Below are 25,217 nucleotides of genomic sequence, written 5' to 3'. Positions count from 1 at the left end.
TCAGACTCAGCTTTTGAAAATAGCACTAAAATCTTAGATTTGGTAAATGAAAATACTGATATTTAAGTCTTTTAAGTCAGATTAAATTGATTGGTTCCTGGAAAATGCTTACCTTTAAAACATTGCCTTTATTCAAATACTACCCATCTGTACATTAAAAAACAAGCAGATTAGAAGTAAAGGTTTTATTCTTCCAACTAAATTCCAGTACTACAAGGGCAGTAAAACAATGATACACTGGGGGGCGGGAGAATGCAGCAATAAACATTTGTTAAAAAGACTGATAGAATAAATAAAAACTACCAAAAAAAAAAAAAAAAAGTGAGAGAAAATCATATAAATCCATTTTGAAACCCCGAGAAGAAATGCCCTTCTCCTTCACTATTTCACAGGAAGCACTGTAGGCTATTTGCTTAATAATGTCCTGGGATTACATTCTAAATTATTAATAACTGGTTACAGCTTGGTTGTAGTGCACAATTAAAATCACACTAACTTCATCTGAAGTGTCATTCTACAGTTTTATTTACATAACCAGTGAAGGGCATGTTCTTAGAATACCAGCGCTAATCCTCTCAAACATATGAATATGAGAAGCCAAATTGTAATGATACAGCAAGTAAGACCACTGGTATTAAACAGGTAGCAAAGGTCCATATCCAGATGGTACTGACATCAGGGAAATTTCCAAAACCAGTTACTGCCTAAGAGTAATTGTCACTGACGAAAGCTTGAAATATCCTGTTTCACAGGGGGGTATATTCGCATTGCCGCATGTCATAATTGGGACCTCTTGCAACAATTCAACAAGGAACAAAGGCAGCCCACAAATGCAGAAAATGTGATTCATGAAACATCTAAAGGGGGAGAAAAGGAAAATTAGTGCAAAGTCCAATTCAAAATTCAAACACATACCAGATCTCTATCCCCAATATTGCCCCAGGTCAGCAATTTTCAACCATTTGCATCTCATGGCACACATAAACTAATTACTAAAATTCTGCAGCAGACCAAAAAATATATTTTTGCCCATCAGACAAAAAAGGTTTAATTTTGGTTCATTCACACCAATGGCTGCTGTAATTATTTTATCTGACAATCTAAGGGGAAAGGTCAGTGCCCCTGACTAGTCAGGTATTCCATGTGTTAAAAATTCTTTCGGCACACTGGTTGAAAAAATCACTGCCCTACGTACTTAAATAACAAGCCTTAGTAAAATGTCCTATTTTCCACCAGGGTTTTTCCATCATTTTCTATTTCATTCTCAAGTATGAAGATAATTATAATAAATGTCTTATTAAAAGATTGTCTTATTTTCAGTTCAGATATGCAATACTTACAACTAGCAGGCTGTTCTCCATATCGTCGCATTATTTGATCATGCGTAAATTTCACAAATGCATCATATTGTTCTATAAGTAAAGGTATATGTGAATTACATGGCTTATAAATGTCCTCTGTAATAAATTAGAGCCAGATAAACTAAAAAATCCAGTATGTATAGTGAAACAATTCTAAGTTGGCACTTAATCAGACACTTAACTTTAGTAATAATGATAATGTATCATATGAAAATCCACATTTTAGTCCAAAGCACAAGACCTCATGGATAGGCTGGGTAAGGCATATTTCTTAACCTATTAAAAATAAAGGGCTTGAAATAAAAAGATGTCTTTCTACTCTGAAATTGTAAGTTGTCTATTAAATGGCAAATTTACCGTAATGAGAGGAAATAAGATAATGCTTAAAAAATATGATATATCCCCCCCGAAATCCACCTGTTATCAGATGTCACAGAAAAAGATGTCTTATATAACTAAACAAATTATCTTACCTTTTAAAAAATGTTTTTATTGATTTTAGAAAGAGAGGAAGGGCAAGGGAGAGATAGATGCACCGATGACAGAGACATCATTCGGCTGTCTCCCCCTACTGGGGATTGAGTCCACAACCCAGGCATGTGTCTTGACTGGGAATTGAGCCAGGGACCTCTTGGTTCCATGGGTTTATGCTCAATCTATAGAGCCACACTGGCCAGGCTATGGCTATATTAGTGCCGGAAGCTAATTCCAGCATGTCAGCAGGGCTGAATCATGTGGAATGGCTGAGGGCATTCCCCCAAACCTGAAAAGGATGCATAAATGATTGCTTGCTGCCAGACAGCTGAGGGCATTTCAATCTACATGTTACTGCTTCCTGCTGGCCAAACACTTGAACAGCTGAAGGCAGTTCCCCCAAATCTGACAATGGATTCTGTATACTAAACCTTGGCCTTTGATGTGTTATCTACCTTGCCTTAGGACAATTTGTGTTAATAAAGAACAAGGGGTCCTGAGACAGAGAGAACTTGGCTCCTTTAGCTAAGTCTTCTCTGGCTCCCCAAAATGCCTTCCAAAATTATGTTTCGTCTCTGGACTCTTTAATAATTTACACGCAGTGCCATCTCCAGATTCCTGAATCCTTCTAGATGCTGGATTAAGACCCCCGGCATTATATTAGCACCTTGATTTAACTCCTTAAGAATAAAAAAGCTTATAATATTGCTATCCAGTAAAATCTGTGGCATAAAAATAGGGGTGGGAGGAACACATTGTATTTACTGCAAATTTTACTTTAAAAAAAAAAGGGTTAAAAAAAAAAAAAAGGGTTTTTTTATCATTAAGACTGCAGCAGCCCAGCCAGTGTGGCTCAATGGCTGAGCGTCGACCCAGGAACCAAGAGGTCATCTTTCAATTTCTGGTCAGGGCACATACTCAGGATGCCAGCTTCAATCCCCATTATGGGGCGTGCAGGAGGCAGCCAGATCTATGATGTTCCTCTCTCTTAGATGTTTCTATCTCTCTATTCCTCTCCTTTCTCTAAAAATCAGTGAAAGCATACTTAAAAAAAAAAAAAAGGCTGCAGTAGCTTGATACTCTAAATTGATATATAGTACCAGTTAGATTATTTCATGTTTCTAATCAAAGTTACCGTGAAAGAAATAAAGCCCAAAAATCCAATCAAATTTCTATCTGAAAAAATAAATCTAGTTCATTAATACTGGTGCTGATCTACATGGCTAACAAATACTATTTCTTGAAGTTACCGAGGGCCATGAGCTACAGAAAGATTCATTTCCTTTCTTGAACTGAAATTCTCTGGTTCTTAGAAAACTTATTATACCAGTGTATACAGAAAGGGGTAATTTAATTGACATGAAGTATAATTGGGAAATAATGCATTTCTTATGGTGAGTTTCTAGGAGACTAAATAAACTCATACCTGCAAGTTTTGTGTTCAGTATTTCTTCATACTCTTCTCGAACTTTCTCTTCACGTTCTTTCAATAAACGTTCACAGATCATCCCAACCTGCCTTAGAGTGAATAAGGGCTGTTCTTTTTTTAATGGTGAGGATGTTGCAGATGAAGTCCCTATGTATAACATGAAGAACAAAGAAAAGCAACTGATTTAGGGCTGCCATAGAAAAGCGTCTTGTAATGGAAGAGGTCTCATTTGAATCTTTTGCTGTGATTGGAAAAACAGCAAGATGAATGCAATCAAATATTAGAGGAAAAGTCTGAAGATGAGTGGAGAAAACTACAAAATACAAACAAAACGTAATAAATTTTGATTTTTTAATTAGTGATATTAGCTAGGAGACCACTTTGTAAAAATAAATACTGAGAATATATTATTAATATTAAATATTGAATTTAATGGTTCAGAGTCCTTAAAGATTATTGATCTAAAAAGCCACTTGTCATAACCAGATAGTTATGCTTGATACAAAAGATTTCTTTCTTCAGCCCGGACTAGGTGGCTCACTTGGTTGGCGTGTTGTCTTGTATACCAAAAGGTTGTGGGTTGCATTCCTGGTTCGGGCATGTATGAGAGGCAACTGAACTATCTCTCTCTCTCTCTCTCTAACTCTCTCTCTCTCTCTCTCTCTCTCTCTCTCTCTCTCTCTCTCTCTCTCAAAATCAATGAAAATATATCCTGGGGTGAAGATTAAAGAAAAAAAGGAAAGATTTCTTCAGAATGTATTCCTCTTAAGGCAATTTTATTTTCAAAAAATATCATTCCTCATATCTTAAAAAGAACATCTAAAATTAATCTTTTTGAGAACTCAGGATTGACAAGCATCCATTATAACATTGCTACAAGTATTTTATGCACACACAAATACATAGATTTGCTACCAATCCTTTTTCCTGCTATGTATACCTGTCCCTGGTGTAGCCCCAATTCCTCTTTTCATTTGCCCCTTATAACCTGCATGACTGGGACCAGTTAACTGCTTCTTAGAGCTGTGTCCATATAGCAAGAACAAAGTATCCCAGAACTTTATTTATACCACCTAAAGCAATGCATAACTACACTAAGGCTATGTTTATTTACTTTCAAATTCCCAGCTTTGTTAGTTGAACCTGCCAGTTAATTGATCTACAAAATAAATAGACTAATGAATGATTATGATCTTCATCCTCTGATATAGTCTAGTCTCTACACTTACCTCCCCATACTACATTTTCACCCACTTATACCTGGCCTCCCAAATTGGCAGGAGTGCTGTAGAATTTAGTTTTGAACAAGTTCATGTTTCCTAATCTAATTTTATTTCACTGTTTTTACAGCCTTTGAATGTTTGTTTTTTTTGTTGTTTTTTTTTTTTTTTCCTTTTCAATTCTATCAGATTTTCCTATCCCTGCTGGGAGGGGAGAGAAAGAAGGCAGGCAACTATTGTCACAAGAAAGACTATTTTGCTGAGAAGTTTACTAAAGGTAAGAGCCACTTTGATGGCTTTTTTAGTAAGAAGCTTTACTTCCCCTTCATTTCAAATAGCCTTCATTTTTCTGCTCTTTTTATAAAGTGTATTTGCAAACTACTCCCCCCAACTAAAAAGTAGGTATAAAACATTGGATCAAAATAATACATGTTTAGGAATCTATCCTAACAGGACAAGTGCATGAGAATATATGTACAAAAGACAAATTTTTGTAAATACTATAGTAGCAGAAATTCTGAGTCTAATTCATGTTTTGATAATCATGGGAAATCCATAAAATGGCATAGTATTCAGCTATGGCAAAGTACATATATACCTAACAGAAGCACATGGTAGGTATACTTTATGTTTTTTTTTTTAAATGGAAGCTTCAAATCATAGCATTTACTTATTTTTGTACCAAGTTTTTTAAGTGATCATGCATTTACTTGAATAAATGTTGTGGGGGTTTTGTTTTTTTTAATCAAGGGAAGAAATAGGAGCTTAAGTGTCTAACGGATTACTTTTTCCTATACTAAGTAACATTTCCTTTCACGTAGTTTATTATTACCTGGCAAAGCTGGTCCACTGAGGAGAAATGCATGTGGCTGTGCATCAGAAGTACAACATGGATCCGTCTGTTGAAAACTAGTTTCTAAATGTCTTCTCTTCTGCATGCGTTTATACTCTTGTTTTATGTTGTACAGAATTTGTTCTAAAAGAAAAAAGTTAAAAGTTGGCAAGATAAAAACTTTCAAGTTTTTAAAAAAGGGTTGTTTATATCAATTAGCTTATGGTAAAAACTGGTTTTGTTATATGTCATTTCACTAAATGTCATAGAACATGTCAATGATGTGAAGTGAGGACTTACTGTACATCTTTAAGAAGTTACTAATTCCAATCCAAAGCCAAACAAAAATTAAAAGTGAGAACTGCCATTCAGCAAAATGACAGAATACATGAGAACTAAAATATTATCATATATTAAATGGTAATAGCCATTAATATGAAGCTCAACAGAACCTATGACAATTAAGGCATTAACAGCAAATTTTTGTTCTGAATATTTGGAGTAAAAATCCATGTAAAATGCTTGGTATATCACTGGTAATTAGTTAGAATCACTATACCATGGTGCCATTATCTTCAACCACGGAAACAGGGAAAAAATTATATCAAGCATATCCCTAAGGTCAGTATGATTCATTTTAGAACAATTTCTAATTCAAAATAGTTACCATTTAGCCTCTCCAGAAAATCCCTCCCTGAGGTTCTCCAATGTTCCTCCTAACAGACTTTCTCACAACCACCACAGCCCCTAAATTTAATAGGCTACCCATCTGAAACTACAACAGGTCCTTTTATAAACATCATTTCATTGAATGTCATTTTAAAATAACATTGATGAGATGCCATAGGAATTTAACTCTTGTTTATATCATTTAGCCATGGTAAAACTGGTTTAGTTATACTTCAATGATGTTAAGTGAGGACTTACTGTACATCCCAAGAAATGAATAATGCCAATCCAAATGGTAACTAAGAGGCAATAACATGATCCATAAATATAATAGAGTGTAACTTTATCAATTATATAATGATTAATTAATTTAAATATGAACTAAAAACTCAATTGAAGGCTAGCAATTTTTTAAAAAAATATATTTTATTGATTTGAGAGAGGAAGGGAGAGGGAGAGAGAGAGAGAAATATCAATGATGAAAGAGAATCATTGATTGGCTGCCTCTTGCACACCCCCTACTGGGGATCGAGCCGGCAACCCAGGCATGTGCCCTTGGCTGGAATCGAACCTGGGACCCTTCAGTCTGCAGGCTGACGCTCTATCCATTGAGCCAAACCAACTAGGGCAAGGCTAGCAATTTTTTAAGATAAGAATGATCCTTTAAAAAAATATTTCATACTGGTTATTTTCTTAGGTATACATTTAATTTTCTTTTCTCAGTTTATATTGTTTCCTAGTAAGTACTTTTAGGGCTTTTGAGAGATAGACTAAGCAGACATCAATCACTCCTTTGAACATTGTATATCATGCCATTTCATTATTTTAACTGAAAAAAGGGGGAAGAAAAATTGCAAGAGATACTCAGCGAAGATTTCATTTATGTAAATTTTGTGTGTAACAAACCTGTTTACATGTACAGTATATGAATGTGCAGTGTAAGCACAAAAACCACACTTTTAGGGTAGTTGTGTGAGGGATGCTTTAGCTACATTTTTCAGAATATTTGCATTTGTTTATGTCAAAGTTATTTTCAGTCTTGATCGATTTATTTGCAATAGTTTATAATTTAAAATCAAAGTTACCAGTGTGAAATAAAATGGATGTCTATTTGAACAGTTAAGCACCTTAATAGAAATGGGTTTCCTAAGATTCACAGGTGTCCATTAAAATGGGTGCAACATCCTATACCAACCAGGACAAGCTCAAGCATCCTTATTTTTTTAACACTTTCAGTAGCAATATTGTAATACGTTATGATGGTTTAGTCTCATTCATTTTTTATTTTCTGCTGAAAGCTAACATCATCACCATCAAAAGTGCCATTCAATGCATCCTAAAGTTTATTCACAACCAGAGATTTCAAATGTACTAGGCACAGAGTAACTTGACCTTAACATCTCCCATATGATTTATTCTTTGATCACCACACAGCTGTTCTCAGATTACTTAGTCTTCCTTTTGTTTTCACAAAATCAACAAAAGCATAACTAAGATGTACCAAAAGAATAGTTGTAACAAGTAATTTGTTCCTTTAATACTTTCAAAAAATACCGAGCCTGGGATTAAGATATGGTAAAATTTCTCCTGGCCAGGTGGTTCAGTTGGTTGGAGCATAGTCTCATACACCAAAAAGGTTGAGGGTTCCAATCCCATCACGGAGCTATCAAAAGGCAAACCAATCGATGTTTCTCTCCCTGCTTCTTTCTCTTTCTAAAAATCAATCAACATATCCTCAGGTGAGGATTAAAAAAAAACAGATATGGTCAAACTTTTAAAATTTTAGCTTTACAAACGTCCATACGATCTTAAGAAGAATCAAAAAAGCTAAGGAATTTTCAAGATATAATTTACAAATTAGTTCACAAATTTAAATGTACTACTAGTACATCTAACAGGATGCAACTATGTCATCTAAGCCTCAATGTGCCCTCAAATGCTCTAATACTGGTAACATGTGAATAACTTGACCAAAATCTTAGCAACACAAACAGTAAAAGGCTAATAACTGCAAACCTCAAACTTAATCCTCTATCTCAGTTCAGAGGTGAAAGCAATTTTGAATACTTCCCTAGATTTAATTTAATACCACCACACACATACACTGAGTGGCCAGATTATTATGATCTCTGAACGCATAACAATCTGGCCGTTCAGTGTATATCCTATATAATAAAAGGCTAATATGCAAATTGTCCCCTTGACCAGGAGTTCGACCAGCCGGCCAACCGGACCCGGACACACACACACACACACACGCACACGCACACGCGCACGCGCACGCGCACGCGCACACGCGCGCGCCAGATTATTATGCTTTCAGAGATCGTAATAAGCTGGCCACTCAGTGTAGTAAGCTCAGCCTAGATATTAGTCTGACTTAAGTTGCTTTCCTACCAGCTGCAAAAAGGCCTTCCATATATCAATAAAGTACCTATGTCCACTTAATCATAAGTTACTTAAATCTAGCCATCTCTTAGCAAACTAGCAAGTGACATTTTATTCCAAGTACATGTAACATCTGACATTGTTTTGACAACACAATTTGCAGTCCATTAAAGAAAAAGTCAAAGCTTCACTTACATGATCAGTTAGTTGCACATTTGAGTTTTAATCATGCAGCTTTCATAATTGACCAGGAAAAATAGATTGGATTTGCAGTAAATCACTTACTAGTAAAATATGTAGTTACCTTCATGACAATCTACCACAACAAATGGCTGTATATATCGCTTTTCAAAAATCCTAAAAACTACATCACTCTTTTATAAAAGAATACTGCTAACACTTTTTTTTCCGCTGTACTAGATTAAGTAAAAATCAGTATTAGCAAATTCTATGACTACAGCTTTTCATTCCCAAATCTAGTAAATGACATTGAGATTGCAAATAAAATTCTCCTCCTTTAACAGGTGGTAGTAGATTATCAATGAGACAGCACTTACTCCTTTGGGATATTAAAAGAGAAAAACAAACAAAAAAAATCCTACGTAAATGGGAAAAGAAAAAGCCTGAGTTGATGAGGGTAAGAAAAACGGCATTAAGATGGGACTGAGAGCTACAGGAGAAATACGGAATTAGAAGCAACTAAAAATGTGTTTAGAGGACCAAAAAAATTGTAGAAGGGGAGGAATCAAATATCTTTTTTTCTAGAGTAGAGTCCACAAAATGTCTAAACATCTGTGATATTAAACTTTTGGTCTGGACTTGTATAGACTTACTGTTTTCCTACTGACATCATTAATAGATCAAACATTAATTTTCATTAACCATTTTAAGTGTAGGTGTAGAATAATACTCTTTTATTTCACATTGTGTACTAATGTTTCTATGGCATATCTTTGAAAACACAAAGTGAAAGTTCGTTTAGACAGATGCCTCCAACAGTGGGATTAAAATAAATAAAATAAATCTTAAAAGTCTGTCAGCTCCAGGCAGGAACACAAATCTAATGGAAAACCTATACACAAGTACAGAAAACCTGCAGTAGCCATTAAAACCTAAAACTAAGAAAATGTTCCAAATTAAGACCAAATCTAAAGCTTTGAACTATATACTAGGCATGTCATGCCTGCTTTATAAATTACAACACTCAATTAACAGTTGCTATGAAGACCCATCTTTTGTAAATCAATTATTTTCCCAAGATCATCTGTTCACAAACAGTTCTCACATTCTCCCTGAAGGAATCCTTAAGGACAATGTTCTTATCCAGCCAAGAGCTATGTAAGTAAAAAGAATGTGCTGATGCTGTTTTTAATTCACTTTAAAATTATTGCTATGTCAAAGGGACCTGAAACCAAACTTTAACAAAAAATTGTAAAGTTGTATCTACAATCTTAACTTCTATTGGGATTAGCATGAATCCTAACAAGTGTAATATAGTTGCACACAATTATATAAACATTAGGGTATTATTTACAGTTCTTTAAAAAAAATTACATTATATAATATTTTAAATGTACTAGTGGCCCGGTGCACGAAATTCATGTGGGGTGGGGGAGAAGGTGTCCCTCAGCCTGGCGGGCACCCTCTCCAATCTGGGACCCCTTGGGGGATGTCCAACTGCTGGTTTAGGCCTGATAGGGCCTAAACGAGCAGTCGAACATACCTCTGGCAATCCGAGACTGCTGGCTTCTAACCGCTCGCCTGCCTGATTGCCCCTAACCACTCTGCCTGCTGGCCTGCTCGGCCCCACCTGCCCCCCGCCTGCCTGCTCACCCCCACCTGCCCCCCCTGCCAGCCTGCTCGCCCCCACCTTGCCCTCCCCGCTGGCCTGCTCATTCCCAACTGGCCCCCCTGCCAGCCTGTCACCCCAAACGCCCCCCCCCCCCCAGGCCTGATCACCCACAACTGCCGTCCCCATCCTGGCCTGATCACCCACAACTTCCCTCCTCTCTTGGCCCCTAACCACCTCTATCTTGGCCCCACCACTATGGCTTTGTCCAAAAGAACGTCCAGAAGGCCTCCTGGGAGGTCTCCCAGTCTAATTAGGATATTACCCTTTTATTAGTATATATAGAGGCCTGGTACACCGGTGGAGGCCGGCTGATTTGCCCTGAAGGGTGTCCCAGATCAGGGTGGGGGTTCCCTTGGGGGGCAGGGCAGCCTGGGCGAGGGGCTGAGGCTGTTTTCAGGCTGGCCACACCCTCTTCATGGTAGGGGTCCCCGCTGGGTGCCTGGACAGCCTGGGTGAGGGGCTGATGGCCGTTTGCAGGCTGGCCACGCCTCCCCAGCGGGTACCCTCACCCCAATGGTGGCATGGCCAGCCTGGGTGAGGAGCTGAGGGCCGTTTGCAGGCCCCTCCCTTGGCAGCCTGCCCAGGCGGGCAAGGAAGCTTGGCTTCCTCTGTTGCCAGGGGCGACCCAAGCCTCCCTCCCACTATGGCTGGCTCTGTGGATGCCATCTTGTACCGCTAATTTGCATATTCCTTCCTGGTTGGGTGTGTCACAGAGTGATGGTCAATTACCATATTTCTCTCTTATTAGTATAGATAAGCAGCATTCATTGGTTTCTTACAGGAGGAAGAAAAACTATAATCATTACAGGTCAAATTCTATTATTTCACGGGTACTATAATAGCTGATTATTTATTTGAAATGACTCAATCTGTTAAAACCCTGCCAGGCCTAAGTATAAATTTCACAAATTAACTGCACAACGGGAGTCACTAATGCAAGGAGTCCAACAACGCTCTAACAGCAGATGTCTCTTCCCTGATATCCAAGAAGCTTCATACCTCTATTTTATATTACACTAGATTCTAAGGGATATGTTAACCCTGTTGCTTTTGCTGTTCAGCTCTTTACTATCTGCAAGTATCTCTTCAAATAGCTTTCAAACTAGAAAAACACAAAGTAATAAGAACAAAAAAAGCAGTAAATGGATAACAGAAAGGGGAAATTGAACTATCCAAATCCTCAAGCATGCATGTTATAGAAGCTTTGGTTCCAATTTACCATGGCCATGAGGATAAGTAAGGCTTAGAAGGACAGACAGCACAATCAAGCTGAGGAATAAACCAATCTTCTACAAGTTATTAGGGCACCCAAAACACACACATACACTGAGCTATAGCATACCTGGAAACCAGGTTGCAAACTGATGATTGACAGACTAAAGACATATCTGGCTTGAATACTTAAACAAGTATGAATTTGTGGCTGTCATTTAAAAGTTGGTATTTTACACTAAAAGTCAGGTTTTTTGCTACGATGGGGTGAGGGAGGAATTGGATATGTGGTAAAATCCAGCTAAGAGTAGCTGCTACCTTTTGGGCATAAGTTCTCAAGTGCTTTTAAACTTCCAATGAATACATAAATCACCTAAGGATTTTCTTTTTTAAATGAAGACTGAGGAATGGAGCCTCAGATTCTGCATTTTTAATAAATTTCCAGGTGATGCTGCTGATCAGTAGCAAGGTTGGAATTCACTGGTTCCCACATACCTTATGGGCATTAAAGTTTCTATCCAATTAAAAAGTGGTTGGTTTATGTTTTATTGGCCATACCAGGAAATGGAGAGAAGAAAAGTAGTAACAGCAGAAATTATTAAAAGTATAAATATATGTAAGATGTACTAAATACACTTTGCTACCCTCACTTGCATAGCTATTCTAGTTCAATGGTAGACATGCCCTCCTCCCCAGCAGGAAAATATTCTGTAAATCAATTTGAACTTGATTGGATCTACTTCAGGAGACTCATTACATGACATTAACATACACATATCTATTCATTTTTCCTAACACACCTTTTTTAAAATCCATGTTCATTATGTAATCAATAGTGAACAAATGCATCTGCTTTTATATGGCTGCTTTAAAAAAGCAATTAAGACTATCTCACACCAGAAAGCACTGATTAGAAGCCCACAGACATCTTGTTTATTCCATATATATTATAAATTAGTTAGGAATATTTAAAAGTCAACATATTTCACAATAATTGTGACTTCTAGAAGGAGGGTAGGCTACTGAGAAGATCTGACAATAAAAAGGTCCAAGTGCTCAATGGCCTGAACTGAGAGAAATGGTCTGAAGATATAAATTAAATAGTTATCTATGAAGGGAAACTAAAGCCTGAAGCATGAAATGTGACTGCTTAGGGACTATGAAGCTAGACAAAGTGGAGCTGAATCTATAGCTAAAGAACTCCTAAGTTTAATGGCCACATGAAGACAGAACACAGCCAGAGAAATTAAAGAACAGTATTGTCACAGAAGGGAAGAAAAAAGTATTTCAAAAAGAAGGGAATAAGTCAGCAGTGTTGTAAGAAAAGTCAAACAAGAATAGGATTCACAATGTGCCATGTAAGTCATTGATGACTTGACAAGAGCGGTTTGAGGCACAAATATATTTGGAGTGAGTTGAAAACCCAAGAAATGGAAGCAAATAGACTACCTGAAAGCTCTTCGAATTAGATTTTGAAGTGGAGGACTCTGGATGACTGCTGAAGGAAAATGAGAAAGTTTTACTTACTTTATAATGGGAAATTAAAGCAAAGGTCTGGTTGGGAAAGAAAAATAGTTGAGGAAACATTCCTTTGGAGAGAAGTGGGACCCTTCCCCTCACTGTGTCAAGTGCTTTAATTACCTCACTTAATTTTCCTCAATGATACTAAAAGGAAAACTAGATAGGCACAAATGTTGGTAGTGCTGGTACAGGGAAAAATGAAGAATCTGCCATACGATGGCTTCTATTTTTTTTCTGTGAAATACAAGACAAGGCTATTCACTAAAATAGCAGGATTGCTGGACAGTGTAAAATGTCACATTTGAGATTGCTCTATTGTGACCGTTTTCAGCACTCAGGGACAGGAAAGCTCAACCCTAATAACAACCCTAGAAGGGAGATACTATCACCATGTGCATAATTTGAAGTTTTGCTTTAACATCAGCTGTATTATGGCAGAGCCAACCCTGATCTCTGGGCCTACACTCTTAATATCCACTCCCCTCTCCAGTATTGCACTACTATACCTAGCCAGCATTCTACAATCACCTGAAGCTATAATAAGTCACAATAAGGAAAGCTAATTTAAAAAACAACAACACATAGGATGCCAGTTATAAGAGGGACTAGAGATCCAGTGCACGAAATTTGTGCATGGGTGCGGTCCCTAGGCCTGGACGGCGATTGAAGCGCAAGTATCTGGAGTGGAAGGGCAGGTCCCAGCTGACCTCTGGGCCCTGGGAAGCACCTGGGCCCCTGGGTGCACCCCTCTGCCTGAGTCATGGCGCCTGGGTCCCCACGTGGAGATGCAGTGAGCACGGCCTGCAGTGTCTGGACGGGACGCAGCTTGGACCTCTGGGCCACCCAGCAGCACCGCACGGAAGCCGGGCAGGCAGCACACTCTCTCCCAGCCAGCCTCGTAGACCAGCTCCTGCATGAACCCATGAGGAGCCTAACCAATCCCTATGGGCCCAGCTCACCTGGAAGAGGCTGCGCGGATGCAGGACAGGCTCTGCATGGGCACCCAGCACCTGAGCGTGGGGCTTCCTGGTGTGCGAGCCCTGGCGTCCCGGTGGAGGGTAGCAGGGGGAATGAGAGCGAGCTTGGCGGACACCCTACATTCTCAACACACCTCTGTCTCCATCGCCCCCCCTCAACCCCCCTTACCCCGCTCCTTGGGAGTTTGGTCGCCACCACCCACCCCCAGTTCCCAATCCCAGCCCAGGGGCCCGGCCCCCGCCCTGCCACTGGTCGCAGTCTGTGGGGGGATTGGTGGGGCGACGGGGCCCCCCGCTCGCACCCGCTTGGCCTGGCGCCGCCTTGCTCACCTGCTCCACCATCCCGTGGTCCTGGTCTCGTTGGGGCAGCGCCTCCACTGCCAGCACCACATTGCTGACGCCCACCATGTTCCACGCCGCCACCTGGTGGTCAGCGCACATTGTAGCAAGTGGTCAAACTCCCAGCCGAACAACCGCCAATGGGGACAATCTGCATATTAGGCTTTTATTATATAGGACTACTACCATGTATCATTGCTACATCATACCCTGAAACTTCAAACTTTGCGACTCTTAAGATGGTATTAACCAAAATGGAACATAATTCTCACCTACCTAGAGATCTGAAACAACAATCACTGGCTATAACAGATTATAAGAAATCTTCGTTACATTCAGATATTTACTTAAGGGATGCTTCAAGAGCAGCCGTGGGCAAACTACGGCCCGCGGGCCGGATCCGGCTGTTCTATCCGGGTTCTCTTGCTCTCCCCTCCGCTCCTTTACTTTGAATTTATATTAGTTCACACAAACACTCCATCCATGCTTTTGTTCCGGCCCTCCGGTCCAGTTTAAGAACCCATTGTGGCCCTCGAGTCAAAAAGTTTGCCCACTCCTGTTCAAGAGTCTCTAAATTGCCTCCTCTCAGGATAGGCACCTATATCTAACCAGAATGTTTTATTGGTATTTTAAAACTGAGTAAGTATTTTAAATTAGCAGATCAGCAATGCCATGCAGTACTGACTACAATGCCAGCCTCTGATAATGTACTATTTTCACCATCGGCCATGGATGGGTGGTTACAGTGAGCATCAGGTTCCCCTGTTCTGTCACAGCAACCTAAAACCTCCTATACTTTACTAGTAAACCAATTACACACTTAGAAAAGTTTTGCTGCAGAGAATACTTCAGCACTAGGAACAAGGCAATCCTCTATAACAATTAAGAGGCAAACTCCAGGGACAGCAATGTTTTTAAAAATTGACTTTCTGCAAATTTTCAAATCCCACTCTATATTTTGTTCTTCGATTGCTAAATCAATGCAACAATACTTAACAATACTTTTTTTTTTTTAAAGAAACAAAAGAAAACCAATTCTCCCAGGTCCCTCCCTCCAACCGTTCCCTTTAGTTTGATTTCTGGAGCGTTAAGAATTAATATTAATGAAAATGAATGCTAAATTAAAGTCAAACTACACATCATAGGTTGAAGCAATTTCAGAACTAGCCAATAAACAAGGTTCAACATTCACCTAAAAAGAATAACTTTTTAAGGTTTCATAAGTAGTCAACATGTGATTTAATCCAGTAACCCAATTTCAAGACTTGGGCTGCCAAAGGTGAAAATAATACTAATGTGGATAAATGTCCACACGGAGTTAAAGATGTGGTAAAGCATAAACACTACAGTATTTTTATTCAAGTTTAGCTAGCTAAATAATGTATTAGCCGTGGTGGCTTTATCATTCCCTCCAGAGACTGTCTTCTTTGCCTAAACAGCACAGTACCTGGAACTCAAGTGAGGCTGTTAAAAGCTAGAACAAGTGACTTGTAGAGTAAGTATTTAGACTTTTAAAAGAATGTTGTGAAAAACCTCGTACTTACATAGACCTAAAAATTAAAATTTAAGTCAAATCCAAAAATTCTATCAATGGAAAGACTACAATTTTAATAAAATAAAAATATTGCAAATTACTAGTACATGTCAGGATGATCTGACCTATGACGATTCTGGCAAAAACTTATGACTTATGATTTTTAAAGGGAGGAAGAAATTAAGTTATACTCCAAGACAAACTACCAGTATATTTATTATGAGCTGTTTTTCTAGTACTAGAATGTTAAAAACCATTACCACCATCCTCCAAAAGCTTATTATCTCAGGAAGACTACACAATCTGGCATACTTGCAAAATTCTGATCAAAAGGCCCAAAATAAATATCAAAGTTGACAACCTGACATACACTAGAATTAATTTATCTTCAAAGATAATCTCCCTGCTCAATATAGCTGGCAACATCTTAACACATGAGAATATTTTTGTAACTTAAAATAATTCAATTCTTTTAGAAATAAGATTAGAACTTCATAATACAAAGTATTTTCTCCTAAAAATCATGTAAAATCTTTAAAAATGTGTTTCTTCAAATGAGCCAATCTCTGAAAATGGAAAAAATATATGTAAATGGGGCTATTCCAAATATTAGAACCATTCTTGCTTTGGCAGCACATATACTAAAATTGGAACTATGCAGAGGAGATTAGTATGGCCCCTGCGCAAGGATGACACGCAAATTCGTTAAGCGTTCCATAAAAAATTAGAATGCACATAATCCATGTTCACCATTATCCAGAAAGATGAGGGAATACTAAGTATACTTCAAATGCCAAAGAAAAAGTACCCTTTAAAGTCTTAAGGGAATTGCTATACTTATTACTACCCATTTTTTGGCATCACAATTTAAAATATATATATATAATCACAAAGGATAACTATATTTTCCCAAAAGTCTTAAAAAATTGATACAGAATGAGGGGTAAAACTGAAATTACATTAAAAAAAAAACAGCTTCAGTAGCTCTAAGAACCTTGGGAAATGCCAAGGCTTGATTAATTCATAAATATTTTTAAACTTTATTTGTGATTAAGAGGGCAGAAAATAACTTTGGGATTATTTTCGAATTATACAAGACCCATGTGACCAACCACCTCAAAATCCAGATTAACAAATCCTGTTAGCAAGTCTCATTGCTATAAGGACTGCTACTGACAGATCACATTTCTCAGGTTGTTGGTTTATAAACTGAGAAATGTTAAGACGAGTTCTAGAATCCCTACACTCAGCAATAAAATCCTATATAATTAAAGGGTAATATGCAAATACACTGAACGGCAGAATGACCACCAGGAGCTGCCCCCTGGTGGTCAGTGCACTCCCACAGGGGGAGCGCAGCTCAGCCACAAGCCGGGCTGATGGCGAGCACAGCGGCCTGCCTCCGCAGCAGCGCTAAAGACCCCTTAGGGGAGGTCAGACTGCCAGCCTGTGGGGAGCTGGCCTAAGCTGGCAGTCAGACATCTCCCGAGGGTCCTGGACTGCAAGAGGGCACATGCTGGGCTGAGGGACCTCTCCCCGCCTCAGTGCACAAATGTCAGTACACTGGGCCTCTAGTTAAAGATAAATCTCTTTTAACTAAATTCATTTGTGAAGACCTCTTTACTATCTGCAGATGCCAGACTAATTCATATAGGCTCCAACAAGTACTTCACCCTTCGTACTTTTTTGAAAGTAGGTAGTCTCAGAGGCAAGAAATTCACTGTGGTTTCACATATACATAGAGAACATACTGTGAGTCACAGTACTAACAGTGGTTAAGGCCAAGACTGCAGGAACCACAAGTTGCTGGTTAGTTCAGTAATAAGTATTTGAAAAGACTCACCCCCAGCACCATTATCTAGTTTCATAAACCAACTATCCAAGAGGTCCAAACTTACGGTAGCCCCATATTCTGAAGGAGAATCAAGTTTCTTTTCAAATAGGAAAAATACACAAAACTGGGCACTTCCTCTGAATCTCTTATTCTCAACCTTTCAAAACAAAAGTATTGCTATCATTGTCTTCCTGGGTCTACCTAAACACTTAGGAAAGACCTACCTGAAAAATACAGTATATTCTTTTTCCCATAATGTCATTCAAGGACAGAGAAATTATTCTCCTTTACATCTCAGATTATATCTCCGTGGTAACCATGATATAGCATCTATATCTAAAGGGCTAACTTCTCTCTGATCTAGCCATGTTTACCCAATGTGTTTCTGTGCTGAAGTTAGGCTTTATTTTTCTACTTTCAAAACAAAATAGCCCAATAATGAATACAACTGCATTCTGCTTTTTAATGGCCATAAGCTTACAGGATTCTTAAATGCATAATTCAAGAATTATAAAATAAATGAAGCTACACACATAGTCCTAAATAATATACAGGCTTAAAATCCCAAGTACAAAGACCATTAAAAACTGTTTATTTGCCAAATCCACTGAGAAAGTAGAAGCAACTTAACAGCTGTCTAAATAACCACAAAATATTAGAAACACTTCTGGCTCAATATAAATGACATCTGAAGTGAAATGCTGCCTCCTCCAACAGAATCTCATTTGTTTGCCTAGAATCTACATTTATACTTCATTTAAGCCAGCTGGTGTCTCTGTTTGCAGGCATGCATCAATGCAAACCCTTCCCCATTCACAAGCTGCAATTTCCATTTTTAATGGCAGGTTTCCAGCAAATACAATGAGGCCTTACAGTGGAATTTAACTCTTCATCCAACTCAATTCCTAAGGCAGACTATAACAATGGTAACAAAACAATGTGTACAAAAGTGCCTGGAAACTCACAAAATAGGTTGACATTTACAGAAGGATCTTTTCACCAGACAATTCATTCATTCACTACATAATTATGAAAAACACTGTACTGGATTTGACTGACAGACTTTTGTAATGTTGCATAATATTTTGGTTTTATTAAAACAATTTTGTTCTTGGGAATATCATAACGATCTTTTGGCTAAATAGAATATTCTAAGATGTTTCAAAAACAAAGTGAGAAAGGTAAAAACCTTTGACTGTTTTCAACTAACTTACCAGAATGAGTGCTGACATAGCTATTATAGACCTTCATTTACCGAATTCCGGTCAATGCTTCCTCTTCCATCCTCTCCTCATTCAATTTTCCCCTTTCACATACACAGTATTATAAACTGCTGACACTCTAGACCAAGGATAGGCAAAACTTTTCTATAAAGGACCAGACAAAATATTTGAGCTTTGGGAAAACACACACACACAACATCTGTATGAAAAGTGATAATGCAAAAATTATATTCATGTAATAAATAGGCACCAAACTAAGGAAATATGGCAATTTAAGTGGCATAGCTTTAGACAAGGTACATAGATAGCAATGCCATAAGAAAGTCTATATAATATCTGCTGCAGCCACCCCATTTTAAAAGTTACCCTAATTAAAAAAAAAAAATCTGTCACTACTAAACTCTGCTGTGATAGCCTGCAATAAACAAACTTAAAAAAAAAAAAAAAGAAAAAGAACAGGTTGTGTTCCAATAAAACTTTATTTGCCAGCCCTTTCCTTTTTCCTGGTATAAGGTTGCAACAATTTGGAATATTGATTTAAATAATAGTCATCAAGTCAAACTTTGGAATCACCTTCCTGGGATAAGTAAAATAAACTCGGGTTTAAAACAGATGTCCACTTTTCTGAAACTACTGGTAAAGCCACAACATGACTTCAAGCTACACATCAGAAGACATTAAGTAGCCAGAGAAGAACAATGATAATGATTAATTATATAAATGCTCTGAATCGTTTAAATTACATATGAATTCACAGAAATGAAAGGAAAACAAAGTTTCTGTAGAATCCCAATCTCAATTTGGTAAGTCACTTTCCATTTCCAATCCTAGTTAGTTAACTTCAGCTAAGGATATATGGATATTCACTTTTGTAAAGCTTAAGAATCACCACTGTTAAAAAGAGAAATCTAAATATTAGGTGGTTGGAAAGTTATTTTCAAGTTTGGTGACAACAAAACTGGGAAGCTCTTTGATATCTGCACAACACTGCAGCTCCCATTATGACAACATTATTACAAAAACCACACAAGAGCATACCCCAAACCGGCCATGAAAACACACAAGGCCAAATTACATGTAAAATGTTATTCAAAATTAGAAAAAGCAAATTTTAGCAATCCAAAACTTTAGCGATTTTAGCTGTTTTCAAGGCAACTTTTTATGTTAATATTCAAATTAGTTGTAATAGCTAATAACTATTAGCAAACTCAACAAAATTCAATTACAGTGTGATTTTACAGTTCAGGTTATGATCAAACTTCAGATGATGTCAAAAGCACCTTGAAGAACAGAAGACAGCAATATTTTGGAAAATGTATTTGAATCAGCAGGTTTAAGCAATTTCAATCGTTTTTCTATCCACTTAATTGAAACTTGAGATAATGTGAAACAAATGCATTAGCCAATGCTACAAATATTTCAATGAAATAGCAAATTTGCCAAGGATCACAATTCTTTCTGAGTAAGTTCTTTTTAAAGTGAGGACAAATGTTGTAACTCCTGGCGGGTTTACCAGGTATGTGCTCAAGACTATTTCAGCATTGAGATATACTTTAACTCCCAAACCTAACACTGCATTAATTCACCCTGTGGACTAAAATTTATTGCTGGTTAGCTAGAGCTATTTTTAAGTGGCCTAGTTAAGTACAGGTTCCATGGTATCATTTCAATTTCCAACGATTTTACTAAAGAGTCAAACTCTAAAAATAATGTTCAGCACTAGGAGCCCATTCTTGTTTCTTTTTTAATGTAAAGCCTAACAATAAATCAATAAATGCCTTTACATAGAAGACTACTTAGGTGTGGTCACTAAATAAAAGTGGAAATTCTCTGAAAATCCACTACAACTATACAATAGTATATACTTAGTTAGATAAAATATTTAATAGAAAAAAAGGAAGCCCCATATTATTTAGAAAAGGATATTTAAAAATCTGGCCTGAAAAAGATATAACTAAACTAAGTCAATTCCAAATGGAAGTTACTAAACATGGTGACATATACTACCCACAGATTTTTTTTTTTAAGCTCAAGATAGCGAAACATCTAATCAAGCTATTAAAAGGCTTTGTCTACAGGTCATATTATTACCAAAGGCTCACACACAAAGGAAACAGATTTACACTATCAGTCCATAAAAGCTTATCCTAGGACTGTGCCAGGGGCACACAAGGGCTTTTAAAGTACATAAAAATGGCATACACATGCAGTACAAAGCAGCCAAGGGGCATTTCCCTCTAGTCACTTTCAGGAAATGTTTCAAGATGAAAAGCAAAAATAGTCTGAAGTCCCTTGGAATCTTGGGTTAATTTCTTTATTATTCTCAAGGCCTAGGCTTCCTCCCAACGTGTTTTGCCGGGCAAAATAAAGCACTTCCTATAAAAGCAACTAATCAGTCCCAATTTTCGATACAATTTGCTTTTCGTTAAAAGTTCAAGTTGTTCAAGGTCTAGAGTGTAGTGTGATCATGTTACAGGACTCGGGAAGAGCATTTTCTTTGTTGTTGACCCTGCTAGGAAAACAGGTCTTGACTCAGCCAAAGTGGCGTTCTTGTGGGTGATTAATGACAGGCCTAGATCTCGCCCCAATGACAGCCATCCCCACCCCCTCCGAACTAAAATCAGCCATGTCTGAACTGGAGGAGGGGCTGCCTCCTCGCCTGAAACCACCCAGTCCCAGAGTTAATAGCTGCGACCAATCGATTCGGGGAGATAAGACGTCGAGATTCGCGTGAAATGTGACCCTTCTACAGTCTAAATTTATAAATAAATATCGCCCTCTCTGATCATTTCCGCTGGGGCTCTCCAGACTACGGAAACACTCAATTCCAGTCATTCGCCCCAAATAAAAGGACCTTCCTCCTCCCCACAATACTCGGCGAGACACAGCCCCTACTCACCCACGTCCCGACGCCCCCTCCCCGCCCCTTCACATCAGGCCATTTCTATTGTGTCTCCGAAGCTGGAGAAGTTAAAGAAATGTGGTCGCCCGACTACTTTGCTAAGAACCGGTCCTGCGCCCCCACCCCGGCGGCCGCCCGGGAACCCCACTTGCCACCGCGGCGGTCGCAGGGCCGAGTCCCACCTGTGGTGAGGCGGGACGAGACGTCGCCGAAGGGGGACGGCTCCATTCGGAGATACTTCTGCGGCGAGGCGGCGGCGGCCGAGAAGCAAGCGGCGGTGGCCGCGGCCGCAGACGACGGGGAGGCTGCGGCCGAGGTGGGCGCCGACAATGGCGCACATCGCCGCCGCTTCGGGGACGCCGGACTCAGCAGCGGGTCGAAATCCAGAGTCCTTTTCAGAGTGGCCCCGCACGCCATGGCCGGAGCCGCCGAAGTGCCGGGCTCGGGTGGGGTTGAGAGGGGAGACGGGAGGGGAGGGCGAGGGAAGGGGGGAGAGCGGGGACTCGAAGAGCGGCTGACCCACGGGCTCAAGAGCAGAAAGGCGTGTGGGGAAGCGCCGGCGTGAGAGGAGGCCGCCGCCTCCGCGGCAGGGGCAGGGGCCCGGGCCGGCGCGGCGAGAGAGGGAGGGGCGGTGTCGCCAGCTCACGCCAGCCGCGTCAGGGGGGCTCTTCCGCCTCCTCAGGCGCGGATCCCCCGGGAGAGGCACCGGGCGCCCCCGCCGTCCGCTCGAGCTTTGCGCCGCTCCAGAGGCGCTCCTGCGCCGAAACCGGCTCCCTTCGGCAGTCGATACCAGCCTCGTGAGGTGTGAGGCTGGAATGTGGCTCTTAAAATGACTGAGTAGGGGTCCGAAGCTTGAGACCGGCGGTCGATGAGGAGAGATTGCAAAGCAGCAACGGCGGCGTCAGGAGCTCCGGCAAACACGTCCAGTCACTTCCCCCTCCGCGGTACGACTCTTCCACCCGCCACCGGCCGCAATATGGCGTCAATAACAACGCCGCCGATTCAAATCCTGCGGCGTCAGGGCGCGTGCGCTCAGGGGTGGACACCCGGAGCGTGCATTCTGGGAGTTGTAGGTTTTCACTGTGGGTAGGAGTCGGCGAGAGAAGGGGTTAGGAAGGAGTCGCGCAAACTACGACTCCCGTCATTCAAGGCGCGTGATTCCGAGTTCCGGGTTGGAATTTAAATCCCCCTACAGTTTGCGTGTAAGAACTCAGCAAAAGAAAAAAAGAAAAGGCTTTGAGAAACTGGGAGACCGGAAAACTAACCGGTAGGGAAAGCAGGCTTAAAGACCTTTAAAATTTAGTTGTCCTGATACCAATTCCACAGTTATTTAACAACCGGGAAATAAGAAACAACAGCCCAAGACAGATTAATTTCGATAATATGAGTGCCAAAAATAAAACCTGTCACCTTGAGGGGCTATGAAATAAGATTATAGAACTTATTTAGGACTGCTAAAGAGAACGGTAATAGTATCAGATTACAGGATCTTTGATTGAACTAGATGCTTTGCCTTTCCCAAGTAGTTACTTGCATCCACTTAGTAATTCTGCTAAGCTAGTTTTACCCTGTAAATGAATAGAATTTGAATAACATACAGAACCAAATTGTTTTGCTTTGGATAAAAAGTGAATGATATTGGAAATTCTTTTATCTCTGTTGAATATTGGTGTATACATTGTGAAAGGTAAAGAAGTAAAAGACACAATGTCTAAGGAGTAGATGTTGAGCCCATTTCATAAGCAGGGAAAACACTTTTTTCCTGTAAATTGTACTTTTAATCAGAAAATACAGCATTAATAAAAAAGTGATTTATAAAAAAAAAATAACTGTCACTAGTCCTTGGCCTATGTAAGCTATCACCAATCCAATACAAAACTAGTTATCTATGTGAATGCCATCTTGTCAAATGATCATAGATATCAAATACTGGCTTGCAGGGCTTATTTGTTCAGTAACTAAAAGATATTTTGTACTGTTTTGTCTATTATTCTTTATACAATATATTCTTGTTTTATAGAATAAATATAAATATCTTAATAGAATAAATGTCTGATATTACACTGAAAAATGTCTTTCGAAAAAGATCAGCATTTAATGAAACAACAGCTTATAGGTAAATTTTTACTAAATTTCAAACACTTTGTGAAATCTATGATAAGGTAAAATTAACAGGTTATACATATTTTATTTTTAAGAGTAGGAAGGTTAACCCATGGAAAACAAGTAACAAAACATTTATGTTCCTGGTAAATGTTTTCTGAAATTAAGATTTGACCTTACATTATAGAACTTATATTGGAAAGGGAGAGTTATGAGTTGAATTGTCACCTTAAATTTAATTTGTAGAAATCCTAACTCTAGGATTTAGAATGTGGCCATATTGGAAATAGGGTAATTTCAGATGTAATTAATTAGAATGTGGCCATATTGGAAATAGGGTAATTTCAGATGTAACTAATTAAAATGAGGTGTTACTGGGAATCCAGTAAACTGGTATTCTTAGAAAAAGGGGAAATCTGGACACAGGCAGAACACCGTGTGACTATGAAGGCAAACAGAAATCTGGGTGGTGTCCACAAGCCAAGGAAAGCCAGAGACGCCAGCAAACCACCAGAAGCTAGGAGAGAGGCATGGAACAGATTCTCCTCACAATCCACAGAAGGAGCCAGCCCTGCTGATACCTTGATCTCAGAGTTCCAGTCTCCAGAACTGTGAGACAATAAACTTCTGTTGTTTAAGCCATCCAGGTATGGTGCTTTATTACAGCAGCCCTAGCAAACTAATGCAGGGTTGTGGTTATTTGAGCTACACTGGACTGCCTGGAAAATTAAGAGTTGTATGTAAAGGTGGGGGGGTGGGGATAGCTAGTAAACTTAACATTTTAGTCATAATAGCTGCCACTGTGATCACCACTGCACAGCATGTCTACACAAGCCTCTCTGTTATGATTAAACAGTGACAGGGCTGGGACAGCCTCCCCTTTTACTAATGACTAAGAAGCTGAGAGGAACAAGAGGGACCTTTCTCTATTCACTTCTGTGTCTTTGCTCAGGCTTTCTGCTCAGACTTTTTGCCTGACTACTTACCTTTAAGACTCAACCTAGGCTAACTCCTATAGGAGGCCTTCCCTCAACACTTCTAGGATGAATTTGTTATATAGCTTCACGGAGAAAGGGACACCTCTCTGCATATCTTCATCATTACCCTCACCACATTGTAATATAACTCTGTTCATGAATCTGCCTCTCCCACCACTGTACTATTTAACTCCTTGCCTATAGTATAGTACCTTGTAAACTTCAACAATTGAAGTTGAATATTTCTTAAATATGTTTTAATCACTCTATCCTCCCAGTAGCCCACATTATCCTTGTCCTTTAAGATAGATATCTACTAAAATATTATAGCAACCATGTTAGGGTAGAAGAAAGCTGTTGAAGAAGAAAA

General features: G+C 39.2%; 1 protein-coding gene across 1 annotated transcript; it reads right to left on the bottom strand.

The window, feature by feature from the left end:
* Positions 1 to 502: 502 nt before the first annotated feature.
* On the bottom strand, positions 503 to 22,778 carry AKIRIN2 (akirin 2). The gene is made up of 5 exons (XM_080666701.1): positions 21,950 to 22,778; positions 5,317 to 5,460; positions 3,262 to 3,411; positions 1,341 to 1,412; positions 503 to 857 (listed from the first exon to the last, which is right to left on the bottom strand). Exons 1-5 carry the CDS (start codon positions 22,182 to 22,184, stop codon positions 847 to 849), a joined length of 612 nt encoding a protein of 203 aa, XP_080522827.1. The 5' UTR covers positions 22,185 to 22,778; the 3' UTR covers positions 503 to 846.
* Positions 22,779 to 25,217: the final 2,439 nt, after the last annotated feature.

This window comes from Plecotus auritus, assembly GCF_963455305.1.
Source record: "Plecotus auritus genome assembly, chromosome: 4".
In the NCBI taxonomy this organism is placed as follows: domain Eukaryota; kingdom Metazoa; phylum Chordata; class Mammalia; order Chiroptera; family Vespertilionidae; genus Plecotus; species Plecotus auritus.
The sequence above is the reverse complement of the archived record's forward strand: the minus strand, read 5'-3'. Positions and strand labels throughout refer to the sequence as shown.

Coding starts and splice junctions, on each gene's coding strand:
- AKIRIN2 (XM_080666701.1), bottom strand. CDS start 22,184: ATGGCGTGCGGGGCCACTCTGAAAAGGACTCTGGATTTCGACCCGCTG. Junction 5,461..21,949: donor CTCGTCCCGCCTCACCACAG/GTGGGACTCGGC, acceptor TTTTTCTTTTAG/AACAAATTCTGTACAACATA. Junction 1,413..3,261: donor ACTGAACACAAAACTTGCAG/GTATGAGTTTAT, acceptor CTTTACTTATAG/AACAATATGATGCATTTGTG.